Source organism: Misgurnus anguillicaudatus, chromosome 25 (assembly GCF_027580225.2).
Source record: "Misgurnus anguillicaudatus chromosome 25, ASM2758022v2, whole genome shotgun sequence".
Classification (NCBI taxonomy): domain Eukaryota; kingdom Metazoa; phylum Chordata; class Actinopteri; order Cypriniformes; family Cobitidae; genus Misgurnus; species Misgurnus anguillicaudatus.
Genome location: NC_073361.2, coordinates 20823335 through 20837587, shown reverse-complemented (window position 1 = coordinate 20837587; position 14253 = coordinate 20823335). Strand labels below are relative to the sequence as shown.

The 14253-nt window shown below is 37.8% G+C and overlaps 1 protein-coding gene across 3 annotated transcripts in view; it reads left to right on the top strand.

The window, feature by feature from the left end:
* Positions 1–14253, top strand: part of flt1 (fms related receptor tyrosine kinase 1) — a 41698-nt gene that overhangs the window by 1669 nt on the left and 25776 nt on the right. For all 3 annotated transcript variants that reach the window (XM_055182396.2, XM_055182397.2, XM_055182399.2), the window contains exons 2-10: positions 924–1020; positions 1133–1344; positions 2261–2385; positions 7170–7332; positions 7420–7556; positions 7883–8054; positions 9579–9696; positions 10530–10699; positions 11520–11667. In XM_055182396.2, the coding sequence (XP_055038371.2) occupies positions 924–1020; positions 1133–1344; positions 2261–2385; positions 7170–7332; positions 7420–7556; positions 7883–8054; positions 9579–9696; positions 10530–10699; positions 11520–11667 (1342 nt within the window). The remainder of the gene's footprint in view (positions 1–923; positions 1021–1132; positions 1345–2260; positions 2386–7169; positions 7333–7419; positions 7557–7882; positions 8055–9578; positions 9697–10529; positions 10700–11519; positions 11668–14253) is intronic.

The following is a 14253-nucleotide window of genomic DNA, read 5'->3' as shown; positions in this document are numbered from 1 at the left end:
CTATGAAGTTTTAAAAACCAATAAACAATGGTTAAGAGCGTTTCGTGTTCACTGAGATATAAATCGATGATTATTTGAGGTTTGATTTATTTAAAATGTTCCATCACCCAACAGGTGCTTTCGTTTCTAAACGAGAAATATATGAAAACTTGTGAATGAATAAGTATATTCAGAATAGCCTATAGTGGTAGAGATAGCAATACATTTTGCATATTATATGGCTATTCATGGAACAGCATAACCAATATCGTAAATTATTTTAAGCTCGACAACTAGTTACTGTTACTGCCTGTACAATTATTCAGTATATTTATATAAGTAGCCTACTTTCACACCAGTTATAACTAATTTACGAAAATCAATCATTTAACAACCAATGTAGCAAAAAGTGTTATAGGAAATCAAGATTTTTACAATATGTTTACGTTAGAAAAACTAGATTTTCAAGTTAAAATAAACTTAATTTAAATTTTATACATCTAAACATAAATAAAAAATAAAAAAGTTTTTGTCAATAAATACACAGTGCATCTATGACTCCTGACAGAAGTAATCCGATGATTTTGATGTTTTTTGTTCATACTAATAAATTATGTAATGAGGTGTATAAATACTAAACATATTATGAATTTATCTTCTATAAGCTTAAGAATGTATCAGTTGATTATGAACAATTTATTAAACTGAATGAAATTTGTATTAGCAGACATTGTGGACCTGCTTAATTTGACTTATTGTGTAACCTTAAATTCCAAAAATAAAGTTTCAAATACTAAAAACTTAAGTACACATGTTTTATATAGTCTGTATCACGTAAATGTTGTTAACATCACTATTAAAACATGCTGTAGTAAATATATTGTATTGATGCTTTTATTGCATTATTCAGCATCCTTTACCAAGCCTTTTTGTCTATCTGAAAGATACAGACACAAAAGGAAGGTTCAGTTCTCCAGTGTTGGATGTTACTGAGAAGCAGCTTATCATAGAGAGAAACCAGACACTTCAGCTAAACTGCAGGTGAGTGACCCACATACTTCATTATAATGGGTGATGAAGATTATGGTCAGTTTGTATGTTGATAACTGAGATGATCATGGGGTAATAACTGATTTCTGCTGTGCCGTTTCAGGGGACGCTGGGAGCTTCAGTGGGTTTTGCCATCAGGTGTCCCGAAAGTCTACCATGGCACCCAGATAGAGGAGTCTAGCTGTGGGAGGAAAAATAACCAGAATTGTAGCCGCCTGACATTGAGTCCTGCTTTAGCTCAACACACTGGGTCTTACCGCTGCAGGTACCGTCAAAAGCAGCGCAAGCAGGCATCTGTCTACGTCTACATTACAGGTAAACATCTTTAGGTAAACATATATACGCCATTCCAGCCACCAGTTATAATAGCTGACTGTTTCCGTCTCTTAAGGAAGTTTTGAGAAGCGAATAATATCTAAACACCATTTCTCTTCAGCAACATATCCTGCTAATTGAGTCTCTGGCAAAGATTCACGTTGGGTTTGTTGTTTTTGCACACATACTCGTCTGTCCTCACGGCTGACTATATTTGAACTGTAACTTTCATTTACGTGCCACCTCGAGAGGACAGAAATAGTCCCAGCTGTTGAAAGGCTCAGCTCCCGGGCGGCCTTTCCCAGGGTACCCGGCCTTATCTATCTCCCTCAGCTCGGCTGTCCGTATCCTGTGCTGCTGCGGGGTGGGGGTTAGTAACAAGGATCGAAGATACTCTGACTTCTTGGCACCAGGGGTGTGTGCATGTTTATTGGGATGCGTGTCTGTGCATGGGAGTGGGCATGCAAGAGCCTCCTGGCCAGGCATTAAGGAAGGCTAGGCACCAAACAGAGGTGCCCCAGGTCGTTAGGTGCGGCCCCCGCTTAGCCAACAAGACCCCCGAGGGCCATCAATCGCTCCAGTGGCCATGTCGATTTAGCCTCACCCTTCGTCTTTTATATTGAATCAAAGCACGACAAGGAAGCATCCAGAGGTCCTTGGGGTACTTTTGTTAAAATGTTCAGAGATTTTTTCTTTCCTTTAACAACACCACAGCGCCAAACAATGGGGTGAGCAACACCCAAAGCCTTTCATTGCCACGAGATTATTGCATCTGAGGCGAAAGTGCAACCAAACCTGCAAACATCAGAGAGAGCGTTTGCAAGCAAGCAATTTCTCTGCATTTGACTTTGTCTACCGTTTATATGTTGTGCATGTGTGTATTTGTTTGTTTCTGACCTCAATATTGGCGTTTCAGATAGCCAGCGGCCGTTCGTGAAGGTGCAGTCTGAGATCCCAGACGTGGTGTACATGAAGGAAGGAGAGCCTTTAGTCTTTCCCTGCAGGGTCACAAACCCCGACGCCAAAGTCTCATTGGTCAAGGTGAGACTCTTATATGGGACCACCAAGGTGAACGTGATTTCACCAAGTAGTATGTGATCCTGGATCAACCCCATTGTTGGTCCTGGATCAACATTTATATTAAACAATCAGATTGCAGGATTAGTGTGTATAGTGTGTGATTTAGGATTGGGTTAGGGGCTTTTAAGAAATACTCCTCAAACTATTATTTTACACTCATTTGAGGGTTTAAAATGGTTAGGGTTTGAGTTAAGGGTAAGTTGGGGTATCTTTGATTAAAATGTTGATCCAAGATCAACAAAAAATGTTGATCCAAGATCACATCTTACTTGGTGAAATCATGGCGACAAGCAGACACAATCACAGTTTCATCAAACACATTAACTTTCTCTTATGTACTCTGATTGGCTGTTCTGTTTGCATCATACCTCACCACATGTTACACTATTTGCACAGCTGTGCTTATTCTTTATCGCATACAGTATATGTTATTTACAAGGCGATGTGAAGCATTTCCATTGACAAGCAATTAATCTGAATCTAAAACTATCACAACCAATAAGAAAAATGTAATGGTTAACGTATCCTAAGGATTTTACAATGAGGCTACCCATGATGACACCTCAGAAATAGAAACTCATCACCAAAATGTCTTATTGTACCCGGATAAAAGCTTTTGTCGCTTGTCTCCTTATTCTGTTGCATTTGGTTAGGATAAAGTGTCAATATTTTCCATATTTTGTTCATCTTATCACAAAAAAAAAAAGTTTCACGACCACAGCTTGCAGGTGCAGTTCTTTATCACACTCTCAGAAATAAAGGTACAAAAGTTTTCAGTGGGACCCTACCTTTTATAAAGGTCCATATATGTACCATTTTGGTACAGATATGTACCTTTTAGGTACCTAGGCAGTGTTGGGGAAAGTTACTTTTAAAAGTAATGCATTACAATATTAAGTTACTCCTAAAAAAGTAACTAATTGCGTTACTTAGTTACTTTTTATGAAAGTAATGCTTACGTTACTTTTTAGTTACTTTTGCGTTACTTTTTCTTGTCTGAGGCTTGATCTCTTTCAGGCCTTTGCAGGTATTTTTTATGACTGAAAAGAAATTGCATAATCCATCACAAAAATGTAGAGCTGTGGCCTACCATCTCAGTTTCTGACTCAAACTGTTCCCACACAGGCGTGTACGCATAGAGTGCATAATTTGACTACGTTTGGTTTAATTCAGTAAATAATTTTTTTTAAATCAAATTAATTAAACTAAAAAGTAACTTGCATTACTTTTTTGAAAAAGAAAAAAAGGAGTAAAGTAATGCGTTACTTTACTCGTTACTTCAGAAAAGTAATATTATTACGTAATGCACGTTAATTGTAATGCGTTACCCCCAACACTGTCAGTAGGTACCTCTATGGTATCAATATGCACCTTTTAAGTGTACTTTTTAAAAAGGTCCCACCCCGTTGACAACTTTTGTACCTTCTTGTACCTTTTTTCTGAGAGTGCACAGTTTGTGTGTTACCCATTCATTGCAGCTCCTCACATCTACTGTATGACTTCCACTACTGGAGTTTATTCTCCAGCTGGAATCTCATTCACAAATCAGTCTCCTTTCTGTCCTTATCGGACCATCACTGCAGGTTATAGGGGAAATGTTTGTGCCAGTTCGGATGTGTGTGAGCGTGGGCAGGGGCGTACAGAGGTCTTTTTGGCTCAGCGTGACATCGAGTCTTTGAACCGATGCTCTCAGAGCGAGCGGCGCCCGTGGCTTCCTTTGTCCTGTTGGCACTGCGCTCATCCCAAGAAGATGACGCCAGACCAAAAGTGCCCCCTTTGACTCACAGACTGATGTCTTCCACAGCCGGTGGAATGAACCAAGTCATTTGTGGAATGAGGCTTTGTTCTTTGATACGTTACCATTGTTAAGGCTGTAGATCTTGACCGAGCTGATTTGTAGTAGCACTTTTTGTTTTACGCACTGTAAAACCATTTGAGGTTCATTATTGGCACACTGGCCTTTGGAGAAGGTGCTACAAGGGGTTCTTCACATCCATGCCATAGAGGAACTAGGTACCAATATGTACCTCTGAGTAATTAATATACACCCTTTGGGTACAAGGTGTACTTTTAGAAAAGTAACCGCCCCACAGAGTGTAGAAGACTTCTTAAGACTTCCTGCAGTAACTCCAAATGCCGGATCTCTGGAACGCCAAATCAAGTGTCTTTTCAATGTAACAATGTGAGATGATAAAATTAGGCAGAATACGCTACCTAAAAAAATAAAATCGCTCTAAATATGGTACCGACTGCCTCAAGAGACTTTAAAAAATAGCCTGAGACATTTCAGGATGATTTCAGGGGAAACGGAAAGGAACAAGTTGACCAGTTCCTCTCGTATTGCCTTTGGCTCCTGTGCAGGATGGAAACTGTTTTAGGATACGCTAACGATATGACATCCCTCTCCTCCCTTCTCCTGAATAAAGCACCACATTTCATTTCTGTTTGCTGTGTTTATGTCCTGCCGAACCCTGCGCAGAGATATACAAAAGGTAACCGTTCTATAAATACAGGCCTCTTCCACCCCTCTCAAAGTTGAGCTGTCACACACTGGTAGAGTGTTTTTTTCCTGACTTGGCAGCGTATCTTTAATCTCGCATTTTTCGCATAGGGAACAATACCCAGGCGACTGTGCTCTCGCTAAAGTTGTGAAAGCAGCCAGTGGGGCTCTTCCAGTACTGACCTGAGGGCCCAGTCGCAATGTCTATATCCTGTAGTAACAGGATGTGAAGAAATGGACCGGAGTCACGTTTCCACATCCTCACCTTCCCGGATTGCATGGGAGGAATGCCATCTTAGCATTGAGAGAGCAATACTTTACTGTAAAGCCGGAGTATAGTCTGCTTTTTGACTTGTACGCGAATGTACACGCACAGTCAAATGCACAGTCTTGCAAAGTATAGTATGTTGCGTAGTGTGTACACAGACGTTCAACTTATGTCCATTGCAACAAAATGCAATGCATCTCCTGAGCTACATACTACTACATTCTCATGTAGTCGCATACGCAACCCAAGTATACAATTTACGCAATTGGGCACTGTACGTGGACCCTCACATATGTGTAAAAATTAGACCATACTCCGGCCTTAAGACACAATAAAGGGTGCACACAATAAGACTTATCTGCTCATGAATTTTAAATACATAACATAGTCCTAGATTGCTTGAAAGGCCTTTTACGGTCAGTACACTGCATGTGCTCATCATCGGTTATAAAACTTGCTACGCCTCTTGTATAAAGACTTTACCTAACTCAGCATGGCTTGCATGGAACAAGAAGAATTTGTGCAGCTCACGCTGGGAGGTAAAGCATTCACCTGATCCCCTGAGACAGGGCAGGACACTTCCACCGTGTCACATCTAAGCCTGAAAACATTTCCTCCATTGAACATGGAAGTAAACAAAATCATAACACTGCTCTCCAAGAATTTCTGAAGGACGATGCACTGTTGAACCCACCCTGGTGTTTCCGGGCCAAATCGGGTTAAAACTGAAAGTGCAAGCCTGCTTTTTACCATTGCATTTTGCAGATGCATTTATCCAGAATTACTTATTATAGTATATTACGTGATTAAACCCATGACATTGGCGTTGCAAGCACCGTGCGTACCTTTTTTACTTATTAAAGCGACAGTGCGTTCAAGCTATACATTTTATCAGTATGTGTGTTCCCTGAGAATCAAACCCATGACCTTTTGCGCTGCTAACGCAATGCTTTACTTTAGTTGATCTACAGTGAAAGCAAATGGACTTCCTTAAAGGACACATATGCAAATTTTACAAGATGAAATATTTAAGTCTCAGGTGTTCGTAGAATGTGTCTGTGAAGTTACCCCACAGATGATTTGTTATAGCATGTTGAAAATGCCCTTATTTGGGTGGGAGCAAAAAAGCACTGTTTTTATGTGTGTAACTTTAAATGCAAATGAGCTACTCACTCACATACCAACAGACAGTGAGCACTTTTGGTTAAAAATAGATCTGATTCCTGTGAATACAGTCTGAGACAATAGTATCTTAAGCTGATAACAAACACATTAAGAAAGGCATTTGTGTAAAGTCAACCAGTCAGTCAGTGGCTGTGGGTGGGGCTTTGTTTGTGTGACGTCACATTAGCAAGAAAATCAAAACAGCATGTCTATTAAAGCTTTGCTTTAGAAGTAGAGGGTGGATTTTTTTGGGCTGTCAAAAAATTAATCACGATTAATCACATACAAAATAAAAGTTTGCATAATATATATGTTTGTGTATTGTGTGTATTATTATGTATATATAAATACACACATACATGTATACATTTATATACATTTATATATATATATATATATATATATATATATATATATATATATATATATATATATATATATATATATATATATATATATATATATATATATATATATATATATATATAAAATATATCAAAATTTAAATAAATGTATAGATGTAAATGTTTCTAAAATACATACATGCATGTGTGTGTATTTATAGCTTATATACAGAATAATTACACACAGTGCACACACATATATTATGCAAAAACAAACTTTTATTTTGTATGTGATTAATCGTTTGACAGCCTTATTTGTTTCATTGTATGGTTGTTGGGTTCACGCACTGCCAACACACATTTATGTCCAAACTGTAAAAGTGGATTTTGATTAATATGTGCCCTTTAAAGTGATGGGATAGCTTTTTGTGTAGCCGCTAGTCTTCATGTTTTTTCCTATTCTTTTCAGTTTCCTTTCAATCGGTTAACTCCTGATCATCGAACCATCATCTGGAACAGCAGGCACGGTTTCACTGTCCGTAGCCCCACATACTTCTACATTGGACTTTTTTCCTGCGAGACTATCGTCAATGGAGTCAAATACACCAACAAATTCTTGACTCACAGGCCTGGTAAGCATTTATAAATTCGGAAAGATAAATGTGAAGTTTTGCCACCTCTGTAGACCTTCTTAAGGTGATTGTCTTCTCTTTTTACAGTGAATAGGATCACGGATGTATATTTGAACAGTACCGGTTTGGTGCATACACTACAAGGACATATGTTAGCTTTAAACTGCACTGTAACAGCTGAATGGAACTCCAGGGTCTCCATAAGCTGGATGTACCCGGGAAAGGTGGGTTTATGTTATGATCTGGAATTTTGATTGTTCAGTTGTTATTGGTATCTATGATATTTGATATTCAGTTTATTGAAACCTCTGACTTTCATTCAAGTCTCCTGAACTAAAGAACAATAAACAATAACTAGGAAATTGTTTAAATGATTTCCTACTTTGTGCAAAGGCGGTATTATTATTACAAAAGTGTTTTAAGCTAATTTTTGCTGAGGATAGCTGTTTTGTAGCCCTCGTTTCCTGTGAAAACCACGCTGTTTATATTTCTCTTGACAGAACGAAATGAGTGTTTGTGACACAATCTGCTCTGCTTGTTTTTACTGCAGGCTAATGGCTCTGCCACTATTACCAGACGCATATCGAAAAGCAAAACCAACATGCTGTTCTTCAGCATTCTTACCATCCCCAGACTAAGCAAGTCAGACAGAGGACTCTACAAATGTCACGTGACAAGTGGTCCATCTAAGAGAGAAACGAATACTACAGTTATTGTCTATGGTGAGTTTTTTCTTAAAAATAAATGTGGTACAAAAGATTATTCAAAGCAATGTCACAGAAGAACCATTTTGATTTTGAATCTTTTGTGGATCAGATTCTGTGGATGTTAAAGTTTTTTTTTGAAACCATACAGCCCAACAGAGAAAACTAAAAAGGTTCTTTGCATGTTAACTCTTTCACCGCCAGCGTTTTTTAAAAAAAGTTGCAAGCCAGCGCCAGCGTTTTTCATGATTTTCACAAAAGTTTAATGCCTTCCAGAAAATTTTCTTCTTCAAATATATAAACATACAATACACCAAATGAAAGAACAGACCCTCTGCTTTCAAACAAAAAAAACAGTTTCATCCTACCTTCAGTAGTTCTTTTGTAATCAGCTTTTGAATATGGGTAGGTTTCTGCAAAAACACCACATTTTGAGCAAAAAGCAGAGATAATTCCATTTTTGTGACGGACTTTTCATAGAGATCCCATTCAGAGCGATCTTTAAAACAGACACAGACATGCAGCAGCTTGCCATAGGGCAATACTTCCGGTTTTAAAAAGTTGCGGAAGGGCGCCACCTAGTGGATAATAGCGGTATTGCGGAAATACGGAAATACTTGTCATTGGCGGGGAAGGGTTTTCTCTTGATTGATGAGATATCTCGTCAATGGCGGGGAAAGAGTTAATAATAATAATACATTTTATTTAAAGGTGCCTTTCTGAAGAACACTTAAGGTCACCGTTAGATCAAGGTGCCATTCAGCCCAAAATGGTTCTTCCTTGACATTGTGAAGCACCTTTTTTTAAAGAGTTCGAACTTAGTGTTTGAGACACCTGGTTTAGCAGCATTATTGCTGGGTACACCAAAAGATAATCGGGCTGATTTTCGGCCGATTTCCCCCCTTCCGACAATCCTAGCTATGTCCCGATTATCTTGATGGTTCTACAGATTATCTTATCGCCGCCCCGATCGCGAATGGTAAATATCAAACATGTTTAATATTTACGATTAGAACTCCTGATGTGTGGGGGGAACCCCGAGGACAAACACGCGTACGCTTTTGAGATTATCACGTGAAACGAAACAATATCCAATCAGAAAGCCAGATGATCGAAAACGGAAGCAGTCATGGCGCAGCACAAAGTGAAGTTGATGCAAGGTGAACTTGTACAGACCATGTTCCCGCTGTCTCCACGACTTCACCCAAACCCTTTTCTTTATTCCCTTGAATTTTCTGTGCAAATCATTCCAAACACTATCATTGAAATTTCTACCTGCATATCGTCTGCCATGCTTATGCTGAAGTCTCGCGATATTTTCCGAGATGTCCTGTGTTCACAGTCGAGACTCTGGTTGAAAATCTGCACACCACAAACAATAGGAGCAAAACGGTTAAATGTGGTCTATGACATTTTGAAAATCTTATCAAATGTAAAAAATCTTTTGGTGTGTTCCCTACCCAGCATGAGCATTCTAATCTTCCAGTCCAGATCTTGTTTGCTAATGGTCATGATGGTTTTTGCTTGCCTATCTGTTTCCAGACCAGCCTTTCATTCGACTCAAGCACAAAGATGGTCCTGTGGTTCAAGCTTTTGCAGGACAGAAATCGTTCCGTCTTACCCCAAAACTAAGAGCTTTTCCTGCACCAGACATCATCTGGTAAGATTTACTCATGATTGGATATTTGTGACCCTGTGAGGCATTTTCCTGATAAAATCTACGTAATGTAACCTTGTAATCTTTAATATTGACTGATTAAGGCCATGTCAAAGATTGAAATCAACGATTGAAATCTAACGTTGATGCTCATAATCATGTAATACTGTAATTAGATTATTAGAATAATTAGACATTTTTTTTGAAAAATGCAGTAAACAAAAACAACATATACACTCACCTAAAGGATTATTAGGAACACCTGTTCAATTTCTCACTAATGCAATGGTGTAATGGTGTGAGGTATGTTTTTTTGGCACACTTTAGGCCCCTTAGTGCCAGTTGGGTATCGTTTAAATGCCACGGCCTACCTGAGCATTGTTTCTGACCACATCCATCACTTTATGACCGCCGTGTACCCATCCTCTGATGGCTACTTCCAGCAGGATAATGCACCTTGTCACAAAGCTCGAATCATTTCAAATTGGTTTCTTGAACATGACAATGAGTTCACTGTACTAAAATGGCCCCCACAGTCACCAGATCTCAACCCAATAGAGCATCTTTGGAATGTGGTGGAACGGGAGCTTCGTGCCCTGGATGTGCATCTCACAAATCTGCAACCGCAAGATGCTATCCTATCAATATGGGCCAAAATTTCTAAAGAATGCTTTCAGCACCTTGTTGAATCAATGCCATGTAGAATTAAGGCAGTTCTGAATGCGAAAGGGGGTCAACCACAGTATTAGTATGGTGTTCCTAATAATCCTTTAGGTGAGTGTATATCCAAATCAGACCAGCGGTACACACTCTTCTTAACCAAGTCTGCTGTTTAGGCTGAAAGATGGGATGGTGGCTGCAGAACGGTGTTCCCGTTACCATGTTGATGGGTTTTCGTTGGTCATTCGGGATGTTGCTGAAGAGGATGCAGGCATCTACACCATCCTCGCTGGAATTCAGCAATATGGACTTTTCCAGAACCTCACAATCACATTGGTGGTAAATGGTGAGCATTAATACGAAGAGCTTTACTTTCTCATTTTGAGTGTTAAAGGATCGACCATATGTTTATTCAATGAAACAACATGATCATCAATTTAGTTTTAGTCATAAAATGCCTTTACATAAGCAAATCATTATTAATTTAAACTTTTTTGGTTTTATTTGTTGATTTTATTTTATTTTCCTTGTTGATATGTTTTAGTATTGTTTAAAATGTTAAAGGAACAGTATGTAGGATTGTGGCCAAAACTGGTACTGCAATCACACAACTGGTGGCCAATACACAAAATGACAACATAAACATCAGTTGAGGGCTGCAACTCCAATTTTTAAATGACAATATCCTGACCAGACCACTGTTGTCAGTGATATAAGTATTTGAAATGAAAATTATTTCTTAATGTCTAATAACATATCAGGGCCATTTTATGATTAATTGATATAAATTTCTTACATACTATTCCTTTAACATAAGTAAACCAAGCCAAGATAATATAAAAAATTTAATAAATAAATATTCCAACTGAGACTATTAATAGAATGTGCTTTGGCGGGCACCTCACAGATTGGAGACCCCTGTTTTAAACTTTATCAGTTGATGAATGTTATAGTAATAATTACCCAATGTACTATGTGTTGTTTAGTAGGTAAATGAGGTATATAGTAACCATTGAAACTCTTATATAAAGTACTAATTATTGTATATGGGGACAAACGTAGAACAGTAGGGGAGTCCCCCAAAATTGTGTTTGTTTCTATTGCCATGTTAAGACAACAAGTCCTGTAGCTCACAGCTTTTCTTTTCTTTGGAAATGTGTTCACAGTGAAGCCAGAGATTGGTGAGAAGACCGTGTCCTCGAGGCAGCCTGGGACAGTCCAGCGGGGCAGTAGACAAGCCCTGCACTGCACAACTTATGGAGTCCCACCTCCTCACATTCAGTGGTTATGGCATCCGTGTCCTCAGAAAGGCCTGTAAGTTCACCGTCCGCGTACAAACACACAGATATTTATCACACAGTACAACTGTAGATTTAAATATAGTTTTTATACGTATATCATTTATGCAGGCACCAATAAATTGAAACTATGTCTTATTGTCAATAAGGGCAAAAATGCGCAATTAAACATTATTAGTGCAATAATAAATCAAAATAGTAAATGTGCATAAAGACCCTATTTTAGGAGAATTAGGTGTACCTTGACTTTTTTATTCAGCCCTCTCCAGGCTCTTTAAAAATGTATTGTATATCATCGTGTATCAAAAAGTGAAAGCATTACGGTGAACTTTCTAAATTTGAAACCCGTGTCTGACTTATAAAGCCCTTTGGTCACATAGGAAGGGGATACGGTGAAGAATACTGGGTCGGCGCCAAATATTCAGTCATATTAAATTTAGTAAATTGATCCAGGTGAAAAAACATGCGAGACAATGTAATTTTGCTAGGCTTGGATTTCCCACACCAGCCTAAGTTAGATATCCTCCATCATTGCGTAATGTCCTGCGACCATATTTATGGCAAATGTAAACACTTTAGTTACTTCACACTGTACCTGGTCACAGTGTGTTTGATGTGTGTTTTTTTTAGAACGAATGGACATATGACTAGAGACGTCTGTCTATATATACATCCGCACATATATGTATGCGTGTATGTGTTTGTGACCACAGACCTGTTTTGTCTATTACAGCATGTGTTCAGACAGGGTTTCCTCTAAGTCTGTAGAACAGAGGCCTTTCATGTGTGCGTCTCTATTCATGTTTTGTGTGGATGTGTATGTGTTTGTATTTGTGCGAGTGTGTGCCTGGTGCAGTCACAGAACTGAATTTAACTCCGAGTTGAAAGTGCAGAAAAAAGCACTTCAAAAGAGGCCGCAGTTCCGTGCTTACAAGCACGATCTGTTCGTTTCTAAATCAAACACTATGATTTAATGAACTTCCCGTGCAGAACACTGGCTGTTTATTATTGTGATTGCTCAGACGCATCCTGCCATGCCTTCTTCAATATCTGACACACCAAATATCCACTGTTCTCATGAGAAAAAGTACTTGGAGACGAAACGCCCACATGCATCCAATTGCATTAGGACTTGCATGTTACATAGCAAAAACGTCTTAGTATAAACTGTTAAATCATTTACATTTATGCATTTGGCAGATGCTTTTATCAAAAGTGACTTAGAGTGCATTACAAGCTATACCTTTTTATCAGTGTGTGTGTTCCCTGGGTTTAAACCCGTGACCTTTGCGCTGCTAATGCAATGCTGTACCACTAATAAGTTATACAGAAGCAAGATACATTTTACAAATTAAATATATTTCCTTGACAAGCAAAATTAACTAAGACCGAGGTCTTCAAACTTTTTAGGCTAAAGACCCCTTAATGGATAGAGAGGAGGAGCAAGGACCCCTAATACATGTATCAAATTAATATTGTATTTATTATTATCTATAACACATACATTGTTATGATGAATAGATTACAAAGAAATTAAAAGAATAATTTTTTGATACTACATAATATTTTAGCTCTTCATTTTTAGTTTAAAAAACTATTTAAAATTGAATTAATGCATTTTTGAATTTCATTTTTCCGAAAATATTGTTTTGCATTCAAAGCCCCAGTAATACCACCACAGACCCCCAAGGGTCCCTGGACCCCATGTTGATGACCCATTAACTAAGACATTAGGTTTTTGAAAAAAAATCAAGTGATTTTATCCTTAAAAAATATAGTATGAAAACTTTATATTTTTACATCACTTTCTACCCCTCAGTGGCAGATCATTGTGTTAACACCACAAAAGGTCATGGCTTCAAACCCAGGGAACACACATACATGCCGATAGAAATGTATACCTTGTAAATGCTTTGGATATACGGGGTGATTCTCACGAAATCCAGACTTAAAAGGTGTCCAGCATCAGATTTTTTTTTAAAAAGCCATTGAAGCCAATTTATTTTTGCACATATAATAATAAGGTCTGAACGATCTATAACTATTATTAGAGGATTTAAAAAAATATTTCCTATAGAATTATTTAAAAAAAATTTAGATTATCATTATCAAAAATTATAATTACCGCAACATGATATTACATTAAATATTTGCATTTACAAACTCATGTTTCGGTAATGAGAACTAAAAAGTTGTCTAGGTACTATGACAAACAAAATTTAAACTTAATATGGAGAGAAAAAATAAGAACTGCTTTCCTTGTAGCCAGCCATCTTGATTGTCACAGTGAATTATGTCCCTTCCAACAATTTTTTTTTTATTTCCTGAGGGCTTAAACAATGATTGAAAATTGTTGCGGAGGATGAGAAAATGTATATACATTTATATTCCTTATTATTGTCTCTACATTTACCAATGATCACCAAATACCACATGGTTCTTTACTGTAAATGTTTATAGTTTAACATGGACTGAAGCGTTTTATTTTTTAGATTTTTTAATTATAAATATTTCCATGTCAAAGAACCAAAATTCAGTCATGGACATGTTGCGGTAATGAAAATTTTCCCCTTAACTGTGGAAAAAAACAACAAAATTGATT